Source organism: Pelodiscus sinensis, chromosome 5 (assembly GCF_049634645.1).
Source record: "Pelodiscus sinensis isolate JC-2024 chromosome 5, ASM4963464v1, whole genome shotgun sequence".
Classification (NCBI taxonomy): Eukaryota; Metazoa; Chordata; order Testudines; family Trionychidae; genus Pelodiscus; species Pelodiscus sinensis.
This window is the reverse complement of record NC_134715.1, coordinates 7,783,220-7,808,604: the sequence shown is the minus strand read 5'-3', so window position 1 is coordinate 7,808,604 and position 25,385 is coordinate 7,783,220. Positions and strand designations below refer to the sequence as shown.

Genomic DNA, 25,385 nt, shown 5'->3' with positions numbered 1-25,385 from the left:
TCTCCTGCAGGCTACAGGAGGTTTCAGATTAGTTTCTGTATTTGAAAGGTTTCTTAGCTGGATGTTAAGATAGAAAGTCCTAGCTATTACTCCACCAAAGTGTTTAATATTAAGTCTTTAGCCTCAGGTACAAGGTGAGACATATTGAACAGAGCCTCCACTTGAGTCTGGCTTGATTTGGGTTCTCAGGACATGGCTCTTCCCCTCTGGATTTGGTCCTTGTTTCTGCAGGAACAGAAGTACCCTTCAATGTCCTAAATAGTTCTCTTAAATTATAGAGATGCCTTTCTCTGACCTACTCATTAAACTTTGCTTCTAACTAAAAGGTGCTGAGTTGTTAAGGACCCTTAACTTCTAGTCTAGAGTTTGATTCTGAGTGTGCTTTTGCATCTGCTGCCTAGCTCCCTTGGCACTCACTTAAGCCTTTGACTTACAGCTAGAGACTTGTCTGGTGAAGCAACATGCAGGAGCTGTCTCCATCTCCGTGAGAGGTGGTAATGACTTGGTGAGAGAAGCTCTCCTGACAATACAGTGGTGTCCACACCACTGCTTAGGTCAGTGTAACTTATGACCCTTGGGGGTGAAGTTATTCCAAAGTAACTGGTCATGTAGACAGTGGTTCACTTGCACTCTGTTTCTCTCTCTCTCCCCTCACAAAATTCCCCTGCCTTCATCCTCTCTATCCCCCCAAAATTCCCCTGACTTCATCCGCTTGGCGCCAGTTCATTTTCACTTCCCACGGAACAATTCTTGTACAGAAGTGAAAGGCGTCTTTTAACAAGACTTCTTTGTGTGGGTGGGTGAGTGGGTAAGTGAGTGGGTGGGCTTCCCTATTTGTCAGTAGGAAAAGTGCAAATTGAGATGTTTTTTATTTATAATGGCCTGAAACATTCTTACCCTTTTTTAAAAAAATTGAAGGATGATTATATACTCTTTGTCTTTGTTAAAGTTCAGACTAAACTTTGAGTCACGTCAGTTTCAGCTAACACAGCTATTACTCACAGAACTTGTAAAATCAGGCAGCTCCTTTCCAAGGCTGGGCACCGTAGGATAGACAATGCCCACTCATGCTCTATTGTGCTGTTGTCTTTTGAAAGAAATAGTACCATCACTTGATGGAACCAGACAATGTGAATAAAGTTACTGGTGATCTCTAGGTGAGCATTCAGCTAATATGGCAGCAGTATAGCTAAAGGGATATGAAAGGTTATTTCAAAATTCTGCCTTCAGATGTGTGCCCAGAACTTTCTTTGAACTTTCATCAGGGAGCCAACGGAAAGTGCACAGTTGGCTGCATTCCTCACTCTGGCTGGGGAACGCAGGGGACAGACACACCTGGACCTGCCCCACAAATTCTGCCTGGGGAAGCCACACAAATTCGTCCCCAGGCAAAATTTGATTTTGAGAGCAACTTTCAAAATGGGCCTTCGAAAGTTACTGAAGGCGTGGCTTTTCAGAGCTTCCAAAACTTCCACTTGAAGTGGGTGAGGGTTGCAGGTGCTGAGCAACTAGGCCCCTCCTATCCCTTTTTTAATCTCCCCAGCAGTGAAATGAGAGAGAACTTAATTAGGCCATGTTCAATAGCCCATTGAAGTCCCTGTGAACCTTTCCATTGCCTTCTATGGGCTTTGGATCAGGTGCATTGCTTCTAGAGATGTAAGAATGTAACTGTTCAAACAGTTAACCGATAGGCATATGGTGATACACCAATTCCCGGCCCTGCTCCCAGAGTGCAGGCTGCCATCCTACACTGCCAGCTGTGTGTCAGTCTGCAGCTAGGGGCGGCTGCTGTAAGCCACCGGGGAACGTAATAACTCAGGCTCACATAATAAAAACATGAGCCATGTTCTGAAATGGGTCTTGCAGCACTGCAAATATTTCAAGATTCTTTCCTTCAAAAGGCATGTTTCTGATATCAGCATTTAAACTAAAATAACACCTTCACTCCTGATGCAAGCTTGTCTTTTGAAGTTCATGTCGGCCACCTCCTCTGAGTGATCAATCACTGTGCTTTCATGTTAGGGGACGGAACTGGAAGGGACAGTCTGGAAAAGAGATGCCAAAGTTTACCGGTGGAACTAGGCAGCATTTAGTCATAATCCATCCCTCAGTGAGGTTGTTGCAAGTTGTCCAAGGAAATTCACTGCCTCCATTTAACATCTTCATGAGCATGGACTTAGAACTCTTCATCTACACAGCAAAAATACATGGAAGGGTGTTTTATGGGCCCACTGATCTAGCATTAGGACTGCACAGGTTTATAAAATAATCTGGGGTAGATCCTTAACTTCTGTAAACTGCTGTCAATGGAACAATGACAGGTTATATCTGCTAAGGATCTACCCTGTTGTTCTGAAGAAAACCCAGCTCTGGTGGCAAGGACAATCCTAGAGATGGTATCATGAATGTGAATGAGGTCTCTTTGCTGGTCACCTGCTATAGAATAGAAACTGCACTAAGGCTGACATATTTGCATTCTGAATAGTGGCTTTTTCAGTACAGTAGTTAAAACTGGTTCCATTAACAGCCTGTGTAAATAACAAAGTAGACTCACTTCTGTAATAGAGTCGTTTTAGTATTACTAATGGACAGTTGGTCCATTTCTGTTGCATTTTACCACTCTGCAGAACCTGGGGTACAGCTACCCCATGTCACTATTTCAGGATGCTTCCAGCATCCCAAAACAGCTGTTCTGCATCTTTGAAACAAGCCCATTATTTCAAAATATAATGGGCTTGCTATTCCGACGTCCCTGTAAATCTTATTCCTTGAGGAACAAGGGAGATTTTGGAATATCGGTTTATTTCAAAATTTACTCGAAATAAGCTGTGTAATTTGCGTTGTTCAAATGATGTAGCTTATTTCGAGATAAGGGTGAAGGGTAGATGCACCCCTGGAGTCATTAGAAGAGCAGTCAAATGGAAAATTTACTGTTTCTACTATAAATAGTTAGCTTATGTAATATATTTATATGTCTTGGTTTGCTGCACACATTTGTCCTTCCTCTTGCAGGTTTCAAAATGACAAATCACTCCTTAAAGAATGTATTATGCAGGAGAGCAGTAATCTAAAGAGAAAGAAATGCTAATTATAGTATATACATGCTTATACAAAACCCGCTTTGTAATTCTGAGCTCTAGATTAAATACCCAAGTCCAGAGAACAAGCAAGGATATTCCCCAATCATTTGGTCATTGGACAAGTAGCAACAAGATACAGGGACTTGTGCCTTTGTGGTCAGACATGAACCCAGTGCTGGCTACACTCCAGGTTCAAGGACACTTAGCAATCTTTGTGGGGAAGTCCCAGTTTCCTTGAGGATTTAGAGATGTTACACCCCTTCCAACTGAAACGGCAAAGCTTGCCAGGGATTTCCACAGCCGCTTCCACTTTCCTGTGTGACCATGACCTCCCCTGGCAGCCTGGCTGCATAGAAAACAGACATGTCCCCGTCACAAGGAAAACGTGTGTATGGTTATGCACGGGCCTGGATGTTTCAGTTGCCCGAGGGAACAAAAGTTCAGCTCAGCCTGTGACAAAATTGCTTATTAAAAGTCAGCAAAAAGTGAGACAGAATTTGTCCAAATGAAAAGGTAACTGAGTGGGAGAGGTCCAGGTTGGATATTAGGAAAAACTATTTCCCTAGGAGGGTGGTGAAGCACTGGAATGGGTTACCTACGGAAGTGGTGGAGTCTCCATCCCTAGAGATTTTTAAGTCTCGGCTTGACAAAGCCCTGGCCGGGTTGATTTAGTTGGGATTGGTCCTACCTTGGGCAGGGGGCTGGACTTGATGACCTTCTGAGGTCTCTTCCAGCTCTATGATTCTATGACACCACTCAATGGTGGTGTTAAGATCACAGGGAGTGAGCAGAGGAGAATGGACTCAGAATGTTAGGTCTAATTAGTCAACAGAATAACGAGGGGGTGGGCTATTCCATCCATCACCCTCTTCTTTGGAATCCTTAAGAGACTGTGGGAGGCATCATGAAGCTTGGATAGAGATGGGAGGGGGGACTGGAAGGAGCGAGTGTTACCATCATGGCTGCCACCCCCACAACTCCCGGTCTCTAAAATCTACCAGGATACCTTTGGTCTTTTATTGTCCTGAACCTGAAAGGTATCCTGAGCAGATGGGGCCAAAGAGGGAACCAACGACAGTGCTGTCTCCATTGGCTTTGGTTAAATCCTGGACAACCCCTGAAACGTGAGTCGTGGCCTCCTGCTGCCACGCCCTCTCTTGTGGCATTTTCCTTCCCTATCTTTTCTCTTCTTCCTTTTTTTTTTAATTGTAGTTTTAATACGTGTCTAGCTGAGCTGGCCAAGACTGAATTTTCGTAACACTGCTGTGAGCCAGGGACCAGAAAGGCTGCTAAAATCAATGCCTTCAACACCCCATCATTAGCACAAGTTTGCAGGTCTCTAAGGCTATGTCTACACTGCAGGGTTTTGCCAGGAACATGCATCCAGGGAACGCGTTTGCTCTTCGGCTGTATTTTGCGGAAGAGCAAACGTGCTCTTTTGGGGAGCCCTGTAAACCTTGTTCTATGAGGAATAGGGGCTTCTCTGAAAAAGGAGGCTTTTCCACCATTTGGCTCTGTCTAGACGGGGCCAAATGGCGGAAAAGCCTCTTCCAGAAAAGCAATCGGAAAAAGCTATAGTGTAGACCTAGCCTTAGGAACAGTGTTTCTCCAGCAGGGAAGTGGCAAGAAAGAGTCAACACCAGACATTAGCCAATGTATAATGTTGGCTCTTCTTTTCATTTGTCGGCAAAGATCCCAGGCCTGGGACTATCAGCAGCAACAGCTCCAGCTCATCTCAACTCTCTTTTTTTTTTTATCTTTCACAGGGAAAAAACCCAACTGAATCCCAGAGAAGCAATTCTCTGTGTTTTAATCCTTTTGAGTTGCTCTGTAACACCTAGCAACCAAGTACTGTTTCACCCAGTGTGTTTTCTTTGTTTTGTTAATAAAAATCACCTTTTAAGACCATCAGCTGTGTCCTAGAAGGCAGGAGGTTCTGTGTGCACGTGCCTAAGACTGAAGCCATGCTACTAGCAGAAATTAGTTTTCCAAGCTGTCTCCAGAGTCAGGGGTAAAGAGTTTGAAAGTGTCCCACAGAAAGGAATTCCCAAATGCATCTTCCTGGATTCTCAAAGAGGTTTTTGCATTTAGGTGGTAGCAGCCATCCCACTCCAAGGCCAGGGACTCTGTAATCTTGGGGAGTTTTTAAACAAAGGCCTTTAGTGGCAGGGTATTTTAAATGCTCTTCCAGGCCCCCATCTTCTGCCAGAATGGGGAACAGCCATGACAACCCCAGAGTTATACAGCGATAACCAGTTGTACCACGCTGAATGTTCAAACAGGCTACGTCTACACTGGCATGTTTTTCCGGAAATGCTTTTAACGGAAAAGTTTTCCGTTAAAAGCATTTTCGGAAAATCGTGTCTAGATTGGCAGGACACTTTTCCGCAAAAGCACTTTTTGCGGAAAAGCATCGGTGGCCAATCTAGACGCACTTTTCCGCAAAAAAGCCCCGATCGCCATTTTTGCAATCGGGGCTTTTTTGCAGAAAAGAAATTTCTGCTGTCTACACTGGCCCTTTTGCACAAAAGTTTTTCGGAAAAAGACTTTTGCTCGAACGGGAGCAGAATAGTATTTCCGCAAAAGCAGTGACAATCTTACGTGAGATTCAGAGCTTTTGTAGAAATTCAAGCGGCCAGTGTAGACAGCTGGCAAGTTTTTCCGGGAAAGCAGCTGCTTTTCTGGAAAAAGTGGCCAGTCTAGACACAGCCACAGAGTATCTATGACTGTGTAGCTCTGTGGTCTGAACATCAATAAGGAAAGGAGTTCTCTACTGCCATCTACCCGTGGTCTGAAGGAAGAGACAGGATGAGCCAAAACAAAAGACAGGACTATGCAACACTTTAAAGACTAACAAGATAGTTTATTAGGTGATGAGCTTCTGTGGGCCAGACCCACTTCCTCAGATCAATTTGTGGAAGGAAATTGGCACAACCATATATACCAAAGTGATACAATCAAAAAAAAGTGAACACATATAAAAATGACGAATCAGGTTTAAGAACAGAGGAGGAGTGAGGGGGGAAGGTTAGTGTCTGTGAGGTAATGACATTAGGGGTGATAATTGGGGAAGCTATCTTTGTAATGGGGGAGATAATTAGCATCTTTGTTAAGACCCGTACGCAAAGTACCAAATGTAAGCATGAATGACAGTTCTGAGGCTTCTCTTTGAAGTCTGGAGTTAAAAACTCTTTGAAGCAATATGCATGTTTTAAGGTCATTGAGAGAGCCAGGCATTAGTTGCATGGCTAATACTAGGTCTGGACAGAAAATGGGGTTTATATCCCAAATATGGTCCTTGGCCTAAGAATGCAGTAATTCAACAGAGATTTGTACAGCACAATCTCCAGGAGTGCAAATATGAGAGGATAAGGGCTAGAAAGCTGGAATATTTTATGAGCTGCAGTTTCTGGTTTGTAACCTGTTTTATTTTCCCGATTGCATAACGCCCCCCATCTTTATACTTATAGGCTACGTCTAGACTGGCATGATTTTCCAGAAATGCTTTTCACGGAAAAGTTTTCCGTGAAAAGCATTTTCGGAACAGAGCGTCTAGATTGGCACGGACGCTTTTCCGCAAAAGCACTTTTTGCGGAAAAGCATCCATGCCAATCTAGACGTGCTTTTCCACAAAAAAGCCCCGATCACCATTTTCGCGATCAGGGTTTTTTTGCGGAAAACAAATCTGAGCTGCCTACACTGGCCCTTTTGTGCAAAAGCTTTGTGCAAAAGGACTTTTGCCTGAACGGGAGCAGCATAGTATTTCCGCAAGAAGCACTGATTTCTTACAGTAGGAAGTCAGTGCTTTTGCGGAAATTCAAGCGGCCAGTGTAGACAGCTGGCAAGTTTTTCCGGAAAAGCGGCTGATTTTCCGGAAAAACTGGCCAGTCTAGACACAGCCATAAGTTCCAGTTTGACTCTAACGATTTTGCAATCATTAATTGTGAAGTGGTGTTAAGCTTGGGGTTTTCTGGCGCTATCATCTGATGGTTATTGTCAGGCTTCCTATCGTTATTTCTTATTTGTTGTCTCTCCTTCAGCGATGTCTGTCCCTCTCCAAGATTTGTCACTCTGTTGTCCGGCAGAAAATTTTTTTTTATACAGAGAGGGAGATTATTCGGTAGTCACGACAGCCGTTCCCTGACTTACGACAACCTCAGCTAACGACCATCTGCACTTACGAGCAACCTCGCAGCAGCACGTCGGGGACTGTATACACTCATCCACTGCATTTGAAACCCATTGTGAGGGGGTGAGAGGAGGGCCTGGCAGTGCAGGGGCTAAACAAAGCCTTTTTGCCCAGATAGCCCCACCCCGTTTTACCTGCAGCCAATGCCTGAGCTGGCGGGAGAATAAGAGAGAGGAGCCTGGCTCAGTTGGGGGCTGACCAGCGAGGAGACAGTAGCTGGTTCTGCTGTCTGCAGTATCTGAGCCAGAACCCATCTACATGGCCAACCCGCAGAGCACGTGAGCCTCTCACCCCACTCCCTGGGGCAAAGGAGGGAGAACCCACAAGGAACCTTTATGAAAGAGGGGGAAATTTGACCTCTTGGGGCCATGTCCCAAACTTAAGAACTATACCCAGATAAAAGGCTGGAATTCCCAGGCCTGGGGCAAAAGTGGCAGGGAGCTGCACCTCTTTTCCCCCGATAAATTGGGGTCCTAACCACTAGGTCACCCTGCTGCCAGGGAGACCTGGCCACACCCATCTTTGAATATGAATAGTCTTTGATTTGTAAATGCAAGTAAAGAAAAAATTCTTTCCGCATAACATGTAGAAACAATCTGTCCTGTCAATGTTTTCTAATTTTTTCCATCTATGTGTGGAATATATTTTGTTACGTGCATAGAGGATGTGCAGATGTGCACCACCCACAAAAACACATGCTGCCAGCTGTGGGTGCTCTGCTAATCACCTGGGCAGCATTTGAATGTCTCCTGGGTGGCAACCCAAGTGCTCAACTTACAGGGAACTCTGGTGCTGAGAGCATCTTCTTGCAATTTATTATTCTGCTAAAAAGAAAAATTTTGAATAATCTTTCTCTAAAGAAAAAGCGGTGTCCATTCACCAATAGTAATGCAAGTCTTGTATGGCAATGCTTTGTGAAACTGCATGCTCTTATAAATAAACAACTGTCTAAATATCCAGTATACGCTCTTTACTGACTATCTGAAATGTGGTGTGTAGTGCGCTACCATGAGCAACGAGCTATAGCATTCCTTTCAAAAGGGGAACAACTATTCTTTCCTGCTACAAAGCATTTTCCTTCCTGAGACTCTTGGCGCATGCAGAAACCACATGGCTCTTCTTCCCCATCAGTGACTTCAGCTCTCTCCCTGCTCGGAAGGAAGGGAGTTTCTCATACACCTAGCCCCTGAAACTGAAACTAAAACTCCGGCCCTGCCCTGCTGCTTTGGTCTGGCGAATAGCAAGGCTAGCTGACAGTCCAGTAGCTGCTTGATCACTCAACAAGGAGGGAGAGATGAGAGTTCCACCCCGCCCGGCTCTCTCAGCATGAGGCCCGAATCTGAGCAGTTTCTGCCTCAAAACACGAGACCACTTCCTCTCTGGCAGTGACTGTGCTGGTGCAGAGGTATAACCTGCTCCCTACAATTTGCCTTGCGCTATCTCCAAGGACTGATGCGTTGTTACATATTGGTACAGGTTGAACCTCTCTGGTCCAGCAACATCTGTGGCCCATCAGGACCACCGATGTTGCCAGGCCAGAGAGCCCCAGCCGGTCTGGCGGGTGGCAGCCCGCAAGGCCAGTGACCTGGGGACAGCGAGCCCTGGGAGAAGCTGCCACCCCTCGTCAGACAGGGTAGGAGCAGCTGCCGCCCAGCGTGGGACTGAGCAATAGGGGCAGGGAGACCCAGGAAAAGCTGATGCCTTGCATGGGACCAGGCGGCCCCCTCAGGAGCAGCTGCTGCTTTGTGTGGAGCTGGAAGGCCTGACCTCCCCTGGAGTGGCAAATTCCGCGCAGGTCCTAAGGGTAGCGGACCAGGGAGATCTAACCTGTACTGTATTACCATTAGGCAGGCAGCAGTAGCTTGCGGGTAAGTGACAGGGTGGGCCGTAACTTTATGCAGTGATACACAAATGCAAAATCCCCACTGTGCATGTGGGGATAAATGGAATAATTTATCCCAAATCTTCTCCCCAGGTTACTCCCCCAATTCCCCCCTCCTTTTTTTTTTTTTTTTTTTTTTTTGCTTTCTTGAAAAATTTGTGTCTAGTATTTTTTTTAAACCACGTGGCAACTCTAGGCGTGAGCCGGGCAATTGCCCGGGGCCACCAATTGGTTAGGACCGGCCCTGTCTGCAGCACCTTTCGCCTGTGTGTTTGTAGCATGTACCTCTTTGGACTCTAATGTTCCACTCTATACACGTGCACAAGAGAGAGAGAACACCTTTAATCTGCATGTTTGGAATAGGTACATGCTTATATTTAATTATATAGGTCACTTGAACATCATGCGTCTATATACAAGAGGAGTTACAGTGGTCAAGAACTAGCAAGATGTGGCCTACTACCAACTTCCTGTGCCCTTTGGGCTTGACTGGCACTTGCTCACAGGACAGTCCTTACTTATACAAGTAGTTCCATTTAAATCCATGCATTTTCCCTTTTAAGTCATTTCCTTAATAGTTACTGGGTCAGAAATTATTCTATTTATTCGTTAAATGAGCATTTCCCCCACTTGTGCAGAACAATATTGAAGACAATTTATCATAAATGTGCGAGGCGAATCATCACGGAGGCAGTGCGTTATTTCATTGTGTAAACATTAGAGAAGCCCTTTGAGTCAAGTGTTTAACGATAACACTTCATGCGCGAGGACTCGGCTGAGGTGATGCAATCCAATTGGCTTTTAATTCTGAAGTTGCATTTCACAACAAACTGTTCATCAATTCTGTGTATGTGTGTGCGAGAGAGAAAGAGAGGACTTCGTTGTGAGTCTATGGGATTTGGTTTCCATAACAACCAGCTCCAAACATGCCTGCGCTGTGCAAGATGTGGCTGGAAGCTTATCCCTTGTCCCTGCTTGCCCCGAAGCAACACTGCAAGCGTCTGTATTTTTAAAACCATAGCTACCCACTTATTTGCACTGTCATTGAAGGGGGAGCATTTTATAAATCCTGTCCCTGCATCAGTGACCGAGCTAGAGGCCATCTTGGATGTGAGAATTTTGTCCTGAGTTTTGGAGCACTTCAGGTATGTATTTTGATGTTCGCAGTTTCAGCTCACTGTCAGCTTACAAATACCACGGTATCCTAACTAATTATTTAACATGCCATTGAAATTTAGCTGTCTGATGCTCAGAGTAAATTGCATGTTACCTGGACGCTTTATTAAAAATCTAGATTATATGTAATCTGTATGATAGATCTTCTAGGCGTTGGCAGATGAGGATCATGCTATAGAGCTGGTAGCATCTGTTTGAAATAAGACTACTATTCAGTCATGCAGGTAGTCTTCCTCCCTCCTCCCCCTCCCTCTCCCCGAAACCAGTGAATAGTAAGTAAGGTGAACAGAATTTGGGTCACTATTACCCATGGATAGTTTTGAACTGTTAAAATGAGAAGAAAAGAGAATTCAGGGGACATAGAAGAAATAAGTGATGGTCCAACCAAAATGATTAGGGGGCTGGAGCATATGACTTATGAGGAGAGGCTGAGGGACTTGGGTCCGTTTAGTCTGCAGAAGCGAAGAGTGAGGGGGGATTTGATAGCAGCCTTCAACTTCCTGAAGGGAGGTTCCAAAGAGGATGGAGAGAGGCTGTTCTCAGTAGTGACAGATGGCAGAACAAGGAGCAATGGGCTCAAGTTGTGGTGGGAGAGGTCCAGGTTGGATATTAGGAAAAACTATTTCACTAGGAGGGTAGTGAAGCACTGGAATGGGTTACCTAGGGAAGTAGTGGAGTCTCCATCCCTAGAGGTATTTAAGTCTCGGCTTGACAAAGCCCTGGCCGGGTTGATTTAGTTGGGATTGGTCCTGCCTAGAGCAGGGGGCTGGACTTGATGACCTTCTGAGGTCTCTTCCAGTTCTATGGTTCTATGATTAGGAATTGAAATGCTTAACAGCACAGCAAAGAAGAACACTGGAGAGACTCCAGTGGTGTTCATGTGTTTCATTAACATCTGCATTCCATCAAGCACTGACCAGAAGTGTTTGCTTTCAGATACCAGGAGGAAATGCCATCTAAGTACTTCCAAGAACGCGACAAACGGAGGTTCTCCGATTCCCTTAACAGCCAGCGCTGGAGATTCTTGAAAAGGGGCCTGGATGATTTCAGGAGTGGTTTCCCACCGCCTACGGGCAACATCATCCTTTGTGGCACAAAGGGGCCTGCACCAATTGTGCTGGGTAATCTCACATCTGATGCTACACGCATGGCCCGGAACAAGGGAAGGAAAAAATGCACCAAAATCCAAGTCAGCCCTTCAAAGCTCAGTCCGTTGCAGAAAGCCAGGAGAGATCTCATTGCACAGACAGAATACTGCCTGAGCCAACACCCTCTAGCTCTCTACCCTCATCTGGAAGACAGTGTCCCTCCAGAGGTAAAGTCCCCATGGCTGTCACTGTTCTTCTTTCAGACAAGTTTTAAATAGAAAAAGAACCCTGTTCCTTAAACAGAAAATCTACAGACTATATGACTCATCATGGCAAGGTGAATGATCTGAAACACAGCCAGAGATCTGCACTGGCATCGGTCACAGGCTTACTACCATTGTTGAGTTTTGTCGCATTGTTTGTAGTCAGTGATCCTGCCCCCGTTCATTTGTCAAAACGGAAGAGGGCGAAGCATTGTTTTAAAAGGGCTGCTTTAGAAGTCAAACAGCACACGGGGTCATATTCAGGCAGAGTGTGTAGCCAGCAATGTTATTGCCAGGCATCAGATGTAACTGGATGTTCCATGAGGTCAGTGTCTGTGCTCAAAATTAAAGAGGTAAGAGTTTGACCCGGACACATGCGCAAGTCCTGACCTAATCCAACCCCCGATCTTTTGCAGCCTGTCTCTTGAACAGCCCCATCTTCCCCCAGCCTGGCTGTATCCCTGCCCATTCCCTGCCTCATGCACACAGTTATACCTCTGGTTAGGGGAGGGAGCTTCTGGTAACAGAGCTCAGAGTTAGCATGGTCATCTGGAGAGGGAAGGACCAGGCAAAGGCCAAGGGTTAGTCTTGTGCTGGGGGAAGGGCATGAGAGAGACGAATTCATGGCAAGTACATGCCTCCTCAGGGCAAAATGCTATGAGGGAACAAAATACTGGGGTGAGGTTAAGAAGCAGCAAGACCACTAGGAAAGAGTATTTAGTGTGTCAGGAGAATCCTTAAGCAAAATGCAGGACAATGTAGCACTTTAAAGACTAACAAGATGGTTTATTAGATGATGAGCTTTCGTGGGCCAGACCCACTTCCTCAGATCAAATAGTGGAAGAAAATAGTCACAACCATATATACCAAAGGATACAATTAAAAAAATGAACAAATATGAAAAGAACAAATCAAATTTCAGAACAGGAGGGGGATGCGGGGGGGGGGAAGGAAGGAAGGTAAGTGTCTGTGAATTGATGATATTAGAGGTGGGGAGAGTGGGATGTTTGTGAGGTAATGGTATTAGAGGTGATAATTGGGGAAGCTATCTTGATAATGGGTAAGATAGTTCAAGTGTTTGTTCATTCCTCTTTGGAGAGTGTCGAATTTTAACATGAATGACAGTTCAGAGGATTCCCTTTCAAGTGCAGATGTAAAAGGTTTTTGTCGCAGAATGCAGGTGGTTAAGTCATTGAGAGAGTGTCCGTTCTGGTTAAAATGGCAAGAAACTGTTTTTTCTTTGTGATCTTGTCTGATATCTGTTTTGTGGGCATTAATCCTTTGGCGAAGTGTCTGAGATGTTTGTCCAATGTACATAGCAGGAGAATCCTTAGACATTTTGAGGGGCAAATGGGAAATCTTGGGTCTGATCAGCAAGATCCTAAGTCAGTGTAGACTCTACCTCTGTCCTTAGGTTGTGAAAAAAGTACTTCTGGTGAAATTGAAGGCAGGAACTTCAAAACCAATGAAAGAAAAATCTTTCACATCATGAATAAGTAGACTGGGGGAACTCCTTGCTGCTGTATACAGTTCAGGCCAAGAGCTGGACTTTTACATGGATATCTATCCAGAGATACATTAGTTAATGCTAAACCAGGTTTGGGAAGGTATATAAAACCCTGTGCTTCAGGTATGACACCGATCTCTAATTATTAGGGACTGAATGAGTCCTTCATGAGGGCAGATTATCTGTCAAATTAGGGGTTTCTTGAATCTTCCTCTGAGGCATCTGGTGTGTGAGACAGGAGAGAATACTAAATGGACAGTAGGGCTGATTTCATCTGGCCCTTGCTATGCTGTCCAGGTGCACTGTTTGTAATGTGCCCCCTTATGTAGACTCCACGGGAACTGCACTGGTGTGAATGCCGTGTTCTGTTCTGGTTTGGCTCTCAGCTTTTCGAGGAGGTTGTGGCCATTCTGGACCCTGAGATGCACGTGAATAATGAAGCTGGATACAAGGACTGTGACGGGGAGAGCCACACTCCTCAGAAACTTCAGCCCCAGCAGGAGGGGGAAGGGGAAAGTAAAGAAATGTCTTCCAAGCCATCAGCACTGTGAGTATGGGACAGGACCGTGTACGCAGCCCCACGGCTGCCTGGATCCACCTTCTGTTGCTAGGCCTGGGTCCAGTTCAAGTCCAATCTCTCTCCTCTGTTTCTAATGTTGAGTGTATACTATACTCTGTGTCTAGTCACCTTAAGAGGGTCTTGCCTGTCCGAGAGCATGTTTTACAGTCATGCGGAAGGGCTGGGCCAGGTTGTGGCTATGGGATCACATGTTTCCCAGAGAGGTGGAGAACAAACTTGGCCAAATCATGACTTTTAAAGTGTCTGTTTACAAATGTGATATGGTAATGGTACCATGTAGGGCCAGACACCGGTGTATTTTCTGCCCCAAGTAACCCTGAGAAAGTCAGAGCTGTTTCATGGGACAAACATCAGCACAGAACTTGGTGCATAGCACAAGAAAGTTTCCTGACAAGACTCTCCTCTTCAAGTATATCTTAATCCCGACACTTAGTCCCCCTGCTGCGGTAAACCTGGTATTTTCCTCTGTAGAAAAGGATAGTTGTCACATTCCTTTCCATATTCGTAACCTTTATACAATAGTTTGGGAGTCATTTGGACCAATGTAATATAGCTTGAGGTGCTCAGTGTTCTGAAAATCATTTTGTATCTTTTCCTGAAAAAAAAATTGTGGGCCAATCTTTTTAACAAAATCCGGTACCAAAAGGACTGTATTTATCACAAAATACCCTTATTTGAATCCGTCGGGTAATGCTGATTGTAAATCGATGCCCTAGAATGCATTTGGTAGTCCTGGCCTGAGGCCTCTCCCAAGACGGTGATCACATTGTGCTAGGTGTTGTACAAAACCATAAGGAGAGACTATAAATCACGGGAAGCTATAAGTAGTGGTTCAACAAGCAGGTAAGGGAGGGTGAGAGTAACAGCGTTAGTAAAATGTAGTGACCATCATGTATAATTTGCCAGTTTGAAGGGTTGCTTGTTTTTATCCGGATTACTTTTTTTTCCCCAGAAAAATGAGATCTGAACATAAGCCTGGCCTTCAAAACTTGGGACTTTCTCACTAGATGGAGGATAAGTGGCTTCCCAGTTTGGATCACGTCCTCTAGAGGTGAAAGGTTAATGCATGAAAACACTGTGACTGTGTCTAGACTGCAGGGTTTTTTCGAAAAAAGTAGCCTTTTTTCGAAAAAACTTCACCTGCGTCTAGACTACAGCTGCGTTCTTTCGAAATTAAATCGAAAGAACACGGATTTTCTTTCGACGGCGGTACTCCTCATTTCACGAGGAAGAATGCCTTTTTTCGAAAGTGCTCTTTCGAAAAAAGGCATTCTTGAATGCAAACAGAGCTTTTTCAAAAGAGAGCATTCAGATTGCCTGGGTGCTCGCTTTCGAAAAAGTGGCTCACTTTTTCAAAAGAAGAGGTTGCAGTCTAGACACTTTCTTTCGAAAGAGGCTTGTAGTCTAGACGTACCCTGTGCTATTTAGTCTCAAGAATGCAAGTCATCGGGAAATAAACTGAACCATCTGTGATCCAAAACAAGATAACCACAAATGTTATGTGGTCGTCTGTAGTTGTGACTGCACTGTGTCCTTTATTACCAAGTCTTGTTTTTGCTAATCAAAGACATTTTAGGTTTTATTATATAACATTAATATCTTAAGCAGCAAGAAGGCCAAAGGCAAGAATGCACAGTACACCTACCTGTCCAAGAAAGAGGTAGCAGCAAGAGAAAAGAAAGCCAGTCTGAGCTACAGTCCTCTGCTAGATGAAAATGTAAGGCGAGTGACTAAGGAGTTTTGTGACTGGGTGGCTTCTCTGGTAAGTAAAAGAACCTGTAAAACTCCACACACTCGTTCCAGAAATGCAATGATCAAGACTGAACCTAAGGCTCTCCAGGCTTGGCAACCTAAATACAACTTTGGATGCGGGTCTGAAAATGTTCACCCTAATTTACAGGAATGTTTGGGGGGAAAACTGAATTCAATCACTTGGAATGCAACGAAACAAAGAATAGCTTATTTTGGAATACTGTCAAGTCAATTTGGGTATGTCTACACTTGCACCCTCTTTCGAGAGAGGGATGCAAATGAAGACATTCGAAATTGCAAATGAAGCCGGGATTTAAATATCCTGCGCTTCATTTGCATATTCGCATTATAGCGCTATTTCAAAATAACAGGCGCTGTAAACCCTTCTCTCAAAATAACTGGTAAACCTCATTGTATGAGGAACAAGGGTAATTTTGAGAGAAGGGTTTTCTCTTGAAATAACCGCGTCATAACAGCGTCTGTTATTTCGAAATAGCGCCATAACACGAATATGCAAATGAAGCACGGGATATTTAAATCCTGGCTTCATTTGCATCCCTCTCTTGAAAGAGGGTGCAAGTGTAGACATACCCTAAGTTTAATCAAAGCATTTCCCTGCTGGGTGGACATAGTTATATGAAATCTGACAAGTACACTGCTCCATTCTGGAGTTGAATCCATTTATTTGATCAACATTAGTTCACCAATTCATATTGCTGTTAAGTCAACTTTACATGTGCCTATCGATTGCTATGAAAACCACATGTTATATATGTACAAATTAATAGAATTAGCAGAAATCAGTTGTGACACAAGAAAGGTACCCTGGCTAGCGTAAGGAAGATGAGGTCTGGGGATACAAGTTGTGGGCTAGCCAAACCAGAATGACTGTTCGAGAAGCTGCTTTCTCCTACTCTTACACCAGCTAATGGGGAGAAAAGATAGCTCAGTGGTTTGCGCATTGTCCTGCTAAACCCAGGGTTATGAGCTCAATCCTTCAAGAGACTGTTTGGGGCAAGAATTTGTCAGGGATGGTACATGGTCCTGCTGTGAAGGTAGGGGACTAGACTCAATGACCTTTCAAGGTCCCTTCCAATTCTAGGAAATAGACAATCTCCTTTAATTTCATTACAATTTAAAATTTTTAAATTTAATTTAAAGGAAGGCGAAAAATACAAGGTAGACGAAGCCACCATTCTGAGCTTGTTTGACACTAGATATGAAAGCAAGCCAGTGCTTTCTGTGCCCATCCATGTTGTGGAACTACACAATGTACCAGCAGAACTGAGAAAGTATGTGAGTGTTTCACCTCCATCGACTGCTGTCAAGAGTCCTCTTCACACCAGATGCCACCCATGCCTTGCCAAGGTAAAAAGGCCTGAACCTACACTTTCAGATATTTCTAATTACGTTAGGAGCCTGGATTTTTGGGTGCCCAGCTTGATCCTTTAAAGCAACCTGGTTTTCAAGAAATGCTGAGTACCCGCCTTCTGAAAAAAAGATTCCTCTAGGTGTTTGAAGGTGGGCACCAAAAATCAAAGCACTTAAAATCTCTGTCTGTTTTGAATATTTGTGTACCCTTTTTTTTTTTTTTTTTTTTGCCTGAGGTAAAACACTAGAACAAGTGAAGATGGGAACTGGGAACATCATTTAGGGCCTAGCCATCCTGTCCCTTTACTGGCCAACCTGCCACTGATGCTCAGAAGTTTTGCTTGAATAAAGTTCCTGATCTGAAGCCCGCTGGTGTTAATTGAAAGACTGTAGTTGAGCTCAATGAGATTTGGATCAGGTCCAGAATTGCAGGCTCCCACACAATGGGTCAAATTCAGAGGGGGTGCGACGTGGTTTAGTTCTTGGACTCTCTTAAACTTCAACTCTTGTATCTATGCTGGTGTAACTGACAGCCTGGGGAGCATGTGGAGAACTGCCTTTTAACTTACAAATTCTTACCCCTCCTGTTTGTGGCTCTTTTTGCTATATGCTTTCATTTTAATCATTTAAAACTTGGGACGAAATATTATCTCTTAACCACAGAGCACTTGTGTCAAACCTGAAGAGGAAGTGACATTGACGATTTTTGGGAAGAGAGCAAAGTTGGGCCAGATAGCAGATCACAAACATAGCAATGGAGAGGCTACTGCTTCTCCAAAATTGTAGCTGGTTTTGCTTTAGAGACTAGTTAGAAGACTTACCCAGCATTGCTGCGGTCCTTAACTCAAATTTTGTTTTTCTTCATTTAAATCATTGCTCTGGGGTGGGGTTAGGGAGGAGGGGCTCAGGATGCAGGCTGCCCTGGGAGAGAGGACAACTCCAGCCTTCTCTCACCTCAGCTGCAACAAGCACAGCCGTGGGAGGGGTGCCTGTCTGTTGTGACAGACACAAACACAAACAGATCAACTCTCTGAAATATATAGTAAATAGTTGTCCCTTTCTCCATCCTTGCCCCCTGCTGGCCCAATGGAGTTATAGTTGTCCAGGTCCCAATCTCTGGCCCCTTTCTGCCTCCCACTGGTCATTCTACAGTAGAATCCCCTCCCACCGGTCCCCTCTCTTCCCATTTTATGAGAAACAATCACATTCCAGGCACATCCCATTCTCCTGGCACAACCAAACTCTGACCTTGCTTTAAGTTATGATCAGAAGAAGCTGCCTACCACATTGGGAGGTCCTAGCTCTTACCATTTAGGAGGAGTTCTTGAATAAACAGACTCATGGACAGACGGACACGCAGACAGATGCACATTTCTAAAATATATAGTAAGAAGAAGATGATGGAAAGACATTCTCTAGGGCAATTACTCCAGAGCTGTGATCCTCTAGGACATCTCAGGTCATCCACAAATAAAATTAGCATGTTTGAGATGAGAGCTAAGCAGTTGTTGCTTGAGATGAAGAGAAAAAGTTCCTGTGAGAGGATTTCTGTCTTGTATGGATCCTTGCTTAATGCTATATGTAATACAAAAAAAAATCAATGAGAACTGATAATTATGGAAGATAACTAATGAAAGATTTATACTTATAGCAGAGATAGGATACCTGCTGTAGAGACCAATGGGAGACATAATCAGCTGTATTCTGTCCATCCCATCCGTTCATCAGGTCTGACATTTCACCCAGAAAAAAAAAGCAGTGGTTCACATAGCACGTAGTGGGAGGAAAGGCAAACGCAAACATGGCTTGTGAGTATTACCAATGATCTTTTTATAGGACCCATCCCAACCAAAACGGGAGAAGATCAGATATGGCGCCTGGTACCTTGAACCAAAAACATGGAGAAAACAAAGAGCAAATGAACCTTTAGAGGATCCAAATGCAACAGTTGATACCTTTCAGATTTTAAGGAACCAGCTTAGTGCAAAGGTACTGCAAGCACCCCTGGACACTGTGGTATAGTTCTGAACGGAGTTAACGAACTGCCTGGAATATGCCCACATACCATATGCTGTCTGACATAGTCACAGTGCGGGGAGTGGTTTATATCAGTGTTTCTCAACCAGTGGTACGAGTCCTTTTAGGGATACTCGAGAGAAGTCTGGGGGATACATCAACACAACAGAAATTTGGAGAAAATTGAATTTGTGTTTTAAGTTTTACAGCGTTTTATTATTTTTGTACTTTTTACACCCAAATTTCATTGCCCGCCCGGCTATGATTAAGTTGTTTAAACAAATGTGTTGCAACGGTAGAAAAAAATTGTGTCTGAAAACTGTAGATACCGGGGGTACTTATGTTTTTAAGGGGTACTGTCAAAAAAAAAGGTTGAGAAACACCCTACTGTTATATTATAACCCTACTGTTAGTTGTGGCCCAGCCATGGCTGTTAATTTAGCCCACACGAAATGGTGGCCCAGCAGGGCCTCTGTGTGGGCAATGATTCTAAAAGGCAGATTCACACAACATACCAGCATTTACTCTGAAGGATTTTCAGTGACTTTTTAATGCAGGTGAGAGTGTTTTGCTTCAGTAAATAAGTAGATCAGTGTTTCCCAAATGGTGTTCTGGGGAACCCCGGGGTTCTGCAAAGTGAAAATAAGGGTTCTGTGAGAAAATTCCATTACAACAACATGTTATTATTAAAATAATAATTAATATTAAGCATTTATGAATTTTATTGAAAACAATTTTCATTTGTGTCGATCTCATGACCTTGTTTAGCATTTGTTTATTATTATCCTTACTTATTTGTGGTCTACTTTTTCAGCTCCATATATAATACTGTTATTAGGGGTTCCAAAAAATTCTTTTGAGTTTAAATGGGTTCCGTGGCCAAATACAATTGGGAAACACTGAAGTAGATCAACCAAACACTTTCCAACTTGGCAAAAATTCATCCCCTGGGAGGGAGCAAGCACATGAAACATCAGCTTAGAAAGCACTTGCATTTGGCTGCATTATATCCACCCTTATAAACAAGGGCTCAGATCCATCACTGGTGTAAACAGACAGCCCTACTTACAGACTTTAGGGGATGAGGTAACATAACACTGACAGGAGGAACCAAACCTGGGAGCTCTAGAGTTTAGTGCATGTGCTAAAAGCCAGCTGGCTTTCAGCTAAGGCTGTAGAGCAGACTCAGTCTTTCTCTTTGTCAGTGGTCTCAGTGCCACTAGGTGGGACCCTGAACCACACCCACTAGGTGTGTGGGTTACAAGAAGTCATAAAAAATGCTACGATGAAGTGCAACAGAAGGCCGAGTGTTAGTATCAGAATGGCAGTGAACAGCAGAGGGGCTCATTCTGTAATCACTGTATTTTGTTCTAGCAAACGAGTGTCAAAGATCTACTAACATATCAGGAAGCTTCAGGGGGTAGCTGAGTTAGTCCTTGGCTGGAAAAACTTAAGAAACAACAAATGTTCTAGTAGCACCTTAAAGACTAACAAAACATGTAGGCTGTGTCCAGACTCCATGCCTCCGTCGACGGAGGCATGTAGATTAGCCAGATCGGAAGAGGGAAATGAAGCCGCGATTAAAATAATCGCGGCTTCATTTAAATTTAAATGGCTGCCCCGATCTGCCGATCAGCTGTTTGTCGGCAGATCGGGAGAGTCTGGACGCGATGCCCCGACAAAGAAGCCTTTCTTCATCGACACAGGTAAGCCTCGTGAAACCAGGTTTACCTGTGTCGATGAAGAAAGGCTTCTTTGTCGGGGCATCGCGTCCAGACTCTCCCGATCTGCCGACAAACAGCTGATCGGCAGATCGGGGCAGCCATTTAAATTTAAATGAAGCCGCGATTATTTTAATCGCGGCTTCATTTCCCTCTTCCGATCTGGCTAATCTACATGCCTCCGTCGACGGAGGCATGGAGTCTGGACACAGCCGTAGATGGCATCGTGAGGTTTTGTGGGTACACCCCACTCCCAAAACTCATGTTTAAGGAATAGGAAAGATACTCCTGGCCCACTAGAGGGCAGTGAAGTGAAGTAAAATTCAAGAGTTTAGCAAAGTCTCAGTTTGAGGGACAGGGAGCCAGGTTTTTAAAGCAATGATTGTTATACAATCTTGGCGTGCTGAATGACAGGGAATAAGTAGCCGTTTCATAGTGTTCTACTTTAGAGCTGTCAGAGAGCATCAGATTCTAGGACCTGTCATAGAGATTCAAAGGGCGTCTTGGACTCACCTGGATGTCAGACCAGATGGGTTCTGCTAGCACCAAACCAGGAGTTACAAGGGTCTGAATAACTCTGAGATAGAGCACTAAGGTCAGAAACAGAGTAATCCTGCAAGGAAAAAATCAGAAAGTCAGTGGAGACAGCCAATTGTTTGGGGATCACACACCACTGAGAAGCCAATTCTCCCCACCCCCAAAAAAACCCCCAAACCCTACCCTCTCTGGCCTGGTTCCGGAGACACAAACAAACAAAAAAAGACTAAAAACGCACTGACACGCTCAGGAGGGCTGGGGCTCCCACCAGCCACACGGGGCCAAATCCAGCTGCAGTTTCCCTTGATCCAGCTCTCGGCTTCCCCCCACCTTAGCTGGCCCATCACTTCTCCATCACTTGGGGTAGGGAGGGGAGCAAGGCAAGGAGACTAGTGCTGGGGTCGCAGTACTATGGGGGAGAAGGGAAGCCCCAAACCCCGCTGCAGGCCTGACCAAGAGAAGCTGGGGGCTGGATTCAACCCATGGGCCATAGGCTCTCCATCTCTGGTCTAAGATAACAACAAAGGTAAAGCCCAGAGAAAGAGAGATTTGAAAAAGATCCTGTCTTAGGAGCAGGATGGGGTGTCTGCTTCATCTGAAAATCTGTTGACCCTTGATTTGACAAGGCATTTATCGAAAAACAAGATACAGTTCAGCTACAAGTTACTGAGTTCAATAGTGTTCTCTTACAGTGTAAGGAAGAATAACTTCCTCTACTGTAAGAATTCCCGGATGAGTTATATGGCCTGTGTTATACTGAAGGTCAAACTAGGTGACCATAAATTAACCTTTGGGATCTATTTTTTTTAATCACAATTCAGCATTGTGAAGTAACCAGATCTCTGTAAAAGCAGCAAATTAGAAATCAGTTAACCATTTGGAATCTTAATTAGCTTAAATGGCACTTGTGGTACAGGTGAGAATTTAACAGAAACCCCCTTTGTAGTCCCACCACCTTTACGTCTACTCAGCAGGGCTAAAGTCAAATTAAGCTAAGCCACTTCAGCTACATCAGTTGCGTAGCTTAAAGTGAAATAGCTGAACTCAGCTTTTGGCGCTGGCTACCCAGCAGGAAGCTGAAGGAAGAACACTCATCCTTGAACTTCCCTTGCTCCTCGTGAAATTAGGGTTATCATGAGTCGGAGTAAGAAGTCCTCCAGCTCGACATTATTTTGAAATAAAGGATTGAAGTGTAGACACACATTTTGTTATTTCGGAATAACATTAGTTATTCCAAAATAACGCTGCTGTGTAGACGTACCCTGAGTGAGTAAATAAATGTAAGTTTCATGGGCTTATTTTAAGCTTTCCCTTAATATGAAGCTGCTCATGTCTACTTTGGAAACTCTCTTAGGATGCAGAATTCATGCAGCTCCATGGAACACGGGCTTTTCAGGAATTCCTCGAAAGGAAAGGCTACCGGAAGCCTGCAGTAAGTCAATGATTGCGTAGCAGACGGTCTACATGATCAACAGCCTGGGCCGTTGTGCCCTAGGTCTGTACATTCAGGAATCAGAGCTGTGCTTGCTGCAACTCTGTTCAAACACTGTTGTTTCTAGCATAGGCTCCCTGACCCTTGAGGACAAAGATTTTTAGTCTCAGACCCATATGAGAAGCTGGTTATATAGCTGTGCTAGACACTAGCTAAAGGGGCAATGCAAGGGGATACTCAATATGCGGCCCACAACCATTTATTTGCATCCTGCAGTATGGTTTGGGTTTACACAGGGCTCAACATGCAGCCCACAGATGGGATTCTTTGGATATGGCCTCTACTGGGAACACGCTCCACAACGGCGAGTCAATATGATGGTCTTCTGTTGAGATGCGTTTTAGTAGTTAAATTCCTGGACTGTCACTGCTCATTAAATGTGCTGTCATATGGGTGGAAATCGGGTAAATATTGCATTTTATTAATATCAGCAGAACTGACTTAAATGGGGCCTGCGTGTTGTGTAGTCTCGCCTTAATCTTTGTATTCATGCCCGTCAGCGTGAAAGAAACTATTTGCATATATCTGATATCTATTTACATGTATATGCAACTACTCTTAAGTTGCGGCCCTCGGCATGTGCTGTGAATATCATTGTGGGCCCTGGGGCTTTCAAAGTTGAGTAGACCTGTAATGTATGGGTTCCAGCCACACAATGAGGTATAGCATATCTGGGTACCATGCTCCAGTGTGGGTTGGTTCTATTCAAACAAGCCAGGAACAGTGCTCTTAGCTCGAGGGCCATATTCAAAATGCTGATGTAAGTTTATTCCACTCCACATAGCCAGACTGCTAATAGCATCATCCCCAGAGCTGTTAACACAGCTTGGATAAAGCAGTTCTCACTAAGAAAATGAAGAGAAAATACACACTGCGCAGGAAAATTGTGTTTACACCCTGCTGTTAATTGCTGGGTTGGAGGTGTAACTGGCATAGCTGGTGACAGGATTTCTAAAAGGTGTAAGTGTAAGGGAAGCTTGCATTTCTGTTATTACCTGTATAGCAATTGTGCGTATACAGAAAATCCCATTATTGAGTGCTTTCTGGCACAATTCCATCAGGTTTAAAATTGCTTTCATTAAAAAAAAATCTATATGTCAACACTAATCACACTGATTTCCTGATCCCCTGCAGTTTCTTTAAAACATGCTTGTATTCAACAGCCATTTAAGTGCATTGCTAGTAATTGTACGTATATATATCTTTTGTTTTAGTTTCTTCTGCAGATGCTGGCTGCCCAGGATGCTAACAGAGCACAAGAGTGGACTTCAAAGGGCTTCAAGAAAGAATCTCTGAAGAAACCTGAAGGGATCAGAGAAGGTTCTTCCTCCACAATTGTTAATTAACACAGACCTTATTCACAGGAAACACAAGTACTAGTGAAACTGCTCCAGGAAGCTCCAATAATAGTAATCTCAAAGAGAGTTTGATTGTTTCCTTTTTTTAGAAAATGTTATAGTCAAATATAGTTTAAAGAGAACTACTCGAATTAATAAATTCAAGACATATGCCAGCTGTCCTGGCTGCTCATCCATTGTAAAGGCTGGCTGGGACGCTCTGTTACATTCTAGGGTATGTCTTCCTGAGGAATCCCGAAATAGCTACCCCGCATCCAAGGAACATGCCCATTATTTTAAAATATTTTTTGAAATAGCGGATGCGCTATTTCGCTATCCCTGTAAACCTTATTGCACGAGGGATAAGGGATGGCTCAAAATAGGGCATCGTTTAGAAATGCGGTGCTGTGTAGATGGGCCAAATTTCAAAATAAGCTATTTTGAAATAGATTCGAAATAAGATATGCAATTTGCATAGTGCAAATTGCATATCTTATTTAGAGTTTAGGGTGCTGTGTAGACGCACCCCTAGAGATTTCAGGCTGGCTCTACTGCACTGCAGTTGGTTAAGAATCAGGATATGGTGTGTTACTTGTTAACTGCCATTCTTAATGCTGTATAGAGCATAAAGAAGTTGTCCTTTTCCTAGGGAGCTTGCAATCCAACAACTCGATTATTTCTTTACGTGCATAAATGATTACTAGTCTAGGGAACCTCTAAGAGAGAGAGCTTCTCATACCAAGACTACACCAGAAAAGGTTTATCTTTAGACAAAACCTCCCTTTGAGCGCTTGGCAGTATGGCTTATACCATTCCCCAAGTGGAATACACTCTGTATGGCACAAGTATGGGGCTTCGAGTGAGTGATGTGGAAATAGCCTAGTAAGCGTGGGCTTTTTTCATGTCTTCTGGGACTGTCCTGTTCATTGAAACCAAATTTGTGCCTCCTTCTAACTCTTATTTATTGGTCATAGTATTCTGGGTGTGGTTTTATGCCCCCAGAGAGCACGAGCTCTCCTCTGTCTGTGTAGCACCAGCCTTGGGCTATGACACTTGCAGTAAGGACCACTTGAATTCCCTCACAGGACTTTTACCACTTCTTCCTCCACCCTTGTCAGCGCTGTTTTTCCTGCTCACCGACAAACATAATGTTGGCTGTGGGGACAATCAATCTTAGATGCCATGGTGGTCCCCATTTCCAGAAAATCCATGCCCTTCACGCTCTTTGATGTATTTATCCTCACAATGTGCTGTGAGGTAGGGCAGTGCTGTTATCCCCATTATACAGATGGGGAACGGAGGCACAGAGACTTCCGCTATGTAGTGAGGCCATGTGCCCTCCACTGAGGGAAGGGACCATGCCCTGGGGGGCAGAGCCAGGCCCACCCCTTCTT

The 25,385-nt window shown here is 44.2% G+C and overlaps 1 protein-coding gene across 3 annotated transcripts in view; it reads left to right on the top strand.

Annotated features, from left to right (window-relative positions):
* Nucleotides 1-24,812, top strand: part of LOC102444570 (protein FAM47E-like) — a 48,521-nt gene extending 23,709 nt beyond the window's left edge. Inside the window, exons 1-8 of one of the 3 annotated variants that reach the window (XM_006133886.4) lie at nucleotides 9,578-10,296; nucleotides 11,264-11,642; nucleotides 13,572-13,732; nucleotides 15,374-15,527; nucleotides 16,679-16,885; nucleotides 18,725-18,877; nucleotides 22,517-22,594; nucleotides 23,869-24,811. In XM_006133886.4, the coding sequence (XP_006133948.2) occupies nucleotides 11,277-11,642; nucleotides 13,572-13,732; nucleotides 15,374-15,527; nucleotides 16,679-16,885; nucleotides 18,725-18,877; nucleotides 22,517-22,594; nucleotides 23,869-24,000 (1,251 nt within the window). In that variant the 5' untranslated portion in view covers nucleotides 9,578-10,296; nucleotides 11,264-11,276 and the 3' untranslated portion in view covers nucleotides 24,001-24,811. Of the gene's footprint in view, nucleotides 1-9,577; nucleotides 10,297-11,263; nucleotides 11,643-13,571; nucleotides 13,733-15,370; nucleotides 15,528-16,678; nucleotides 16,886-18,724; nucleotides 18,878-22,516; nucleotides 22,595-23,868 lie in introns of those variants that run through there. The other 2 variants (XM_006133885.4, XM_075929430.1) reach the window with 2 other exon arrangements.
* Nucleotides 24,813-25,385: the final 573 nt, after the last annotated feature.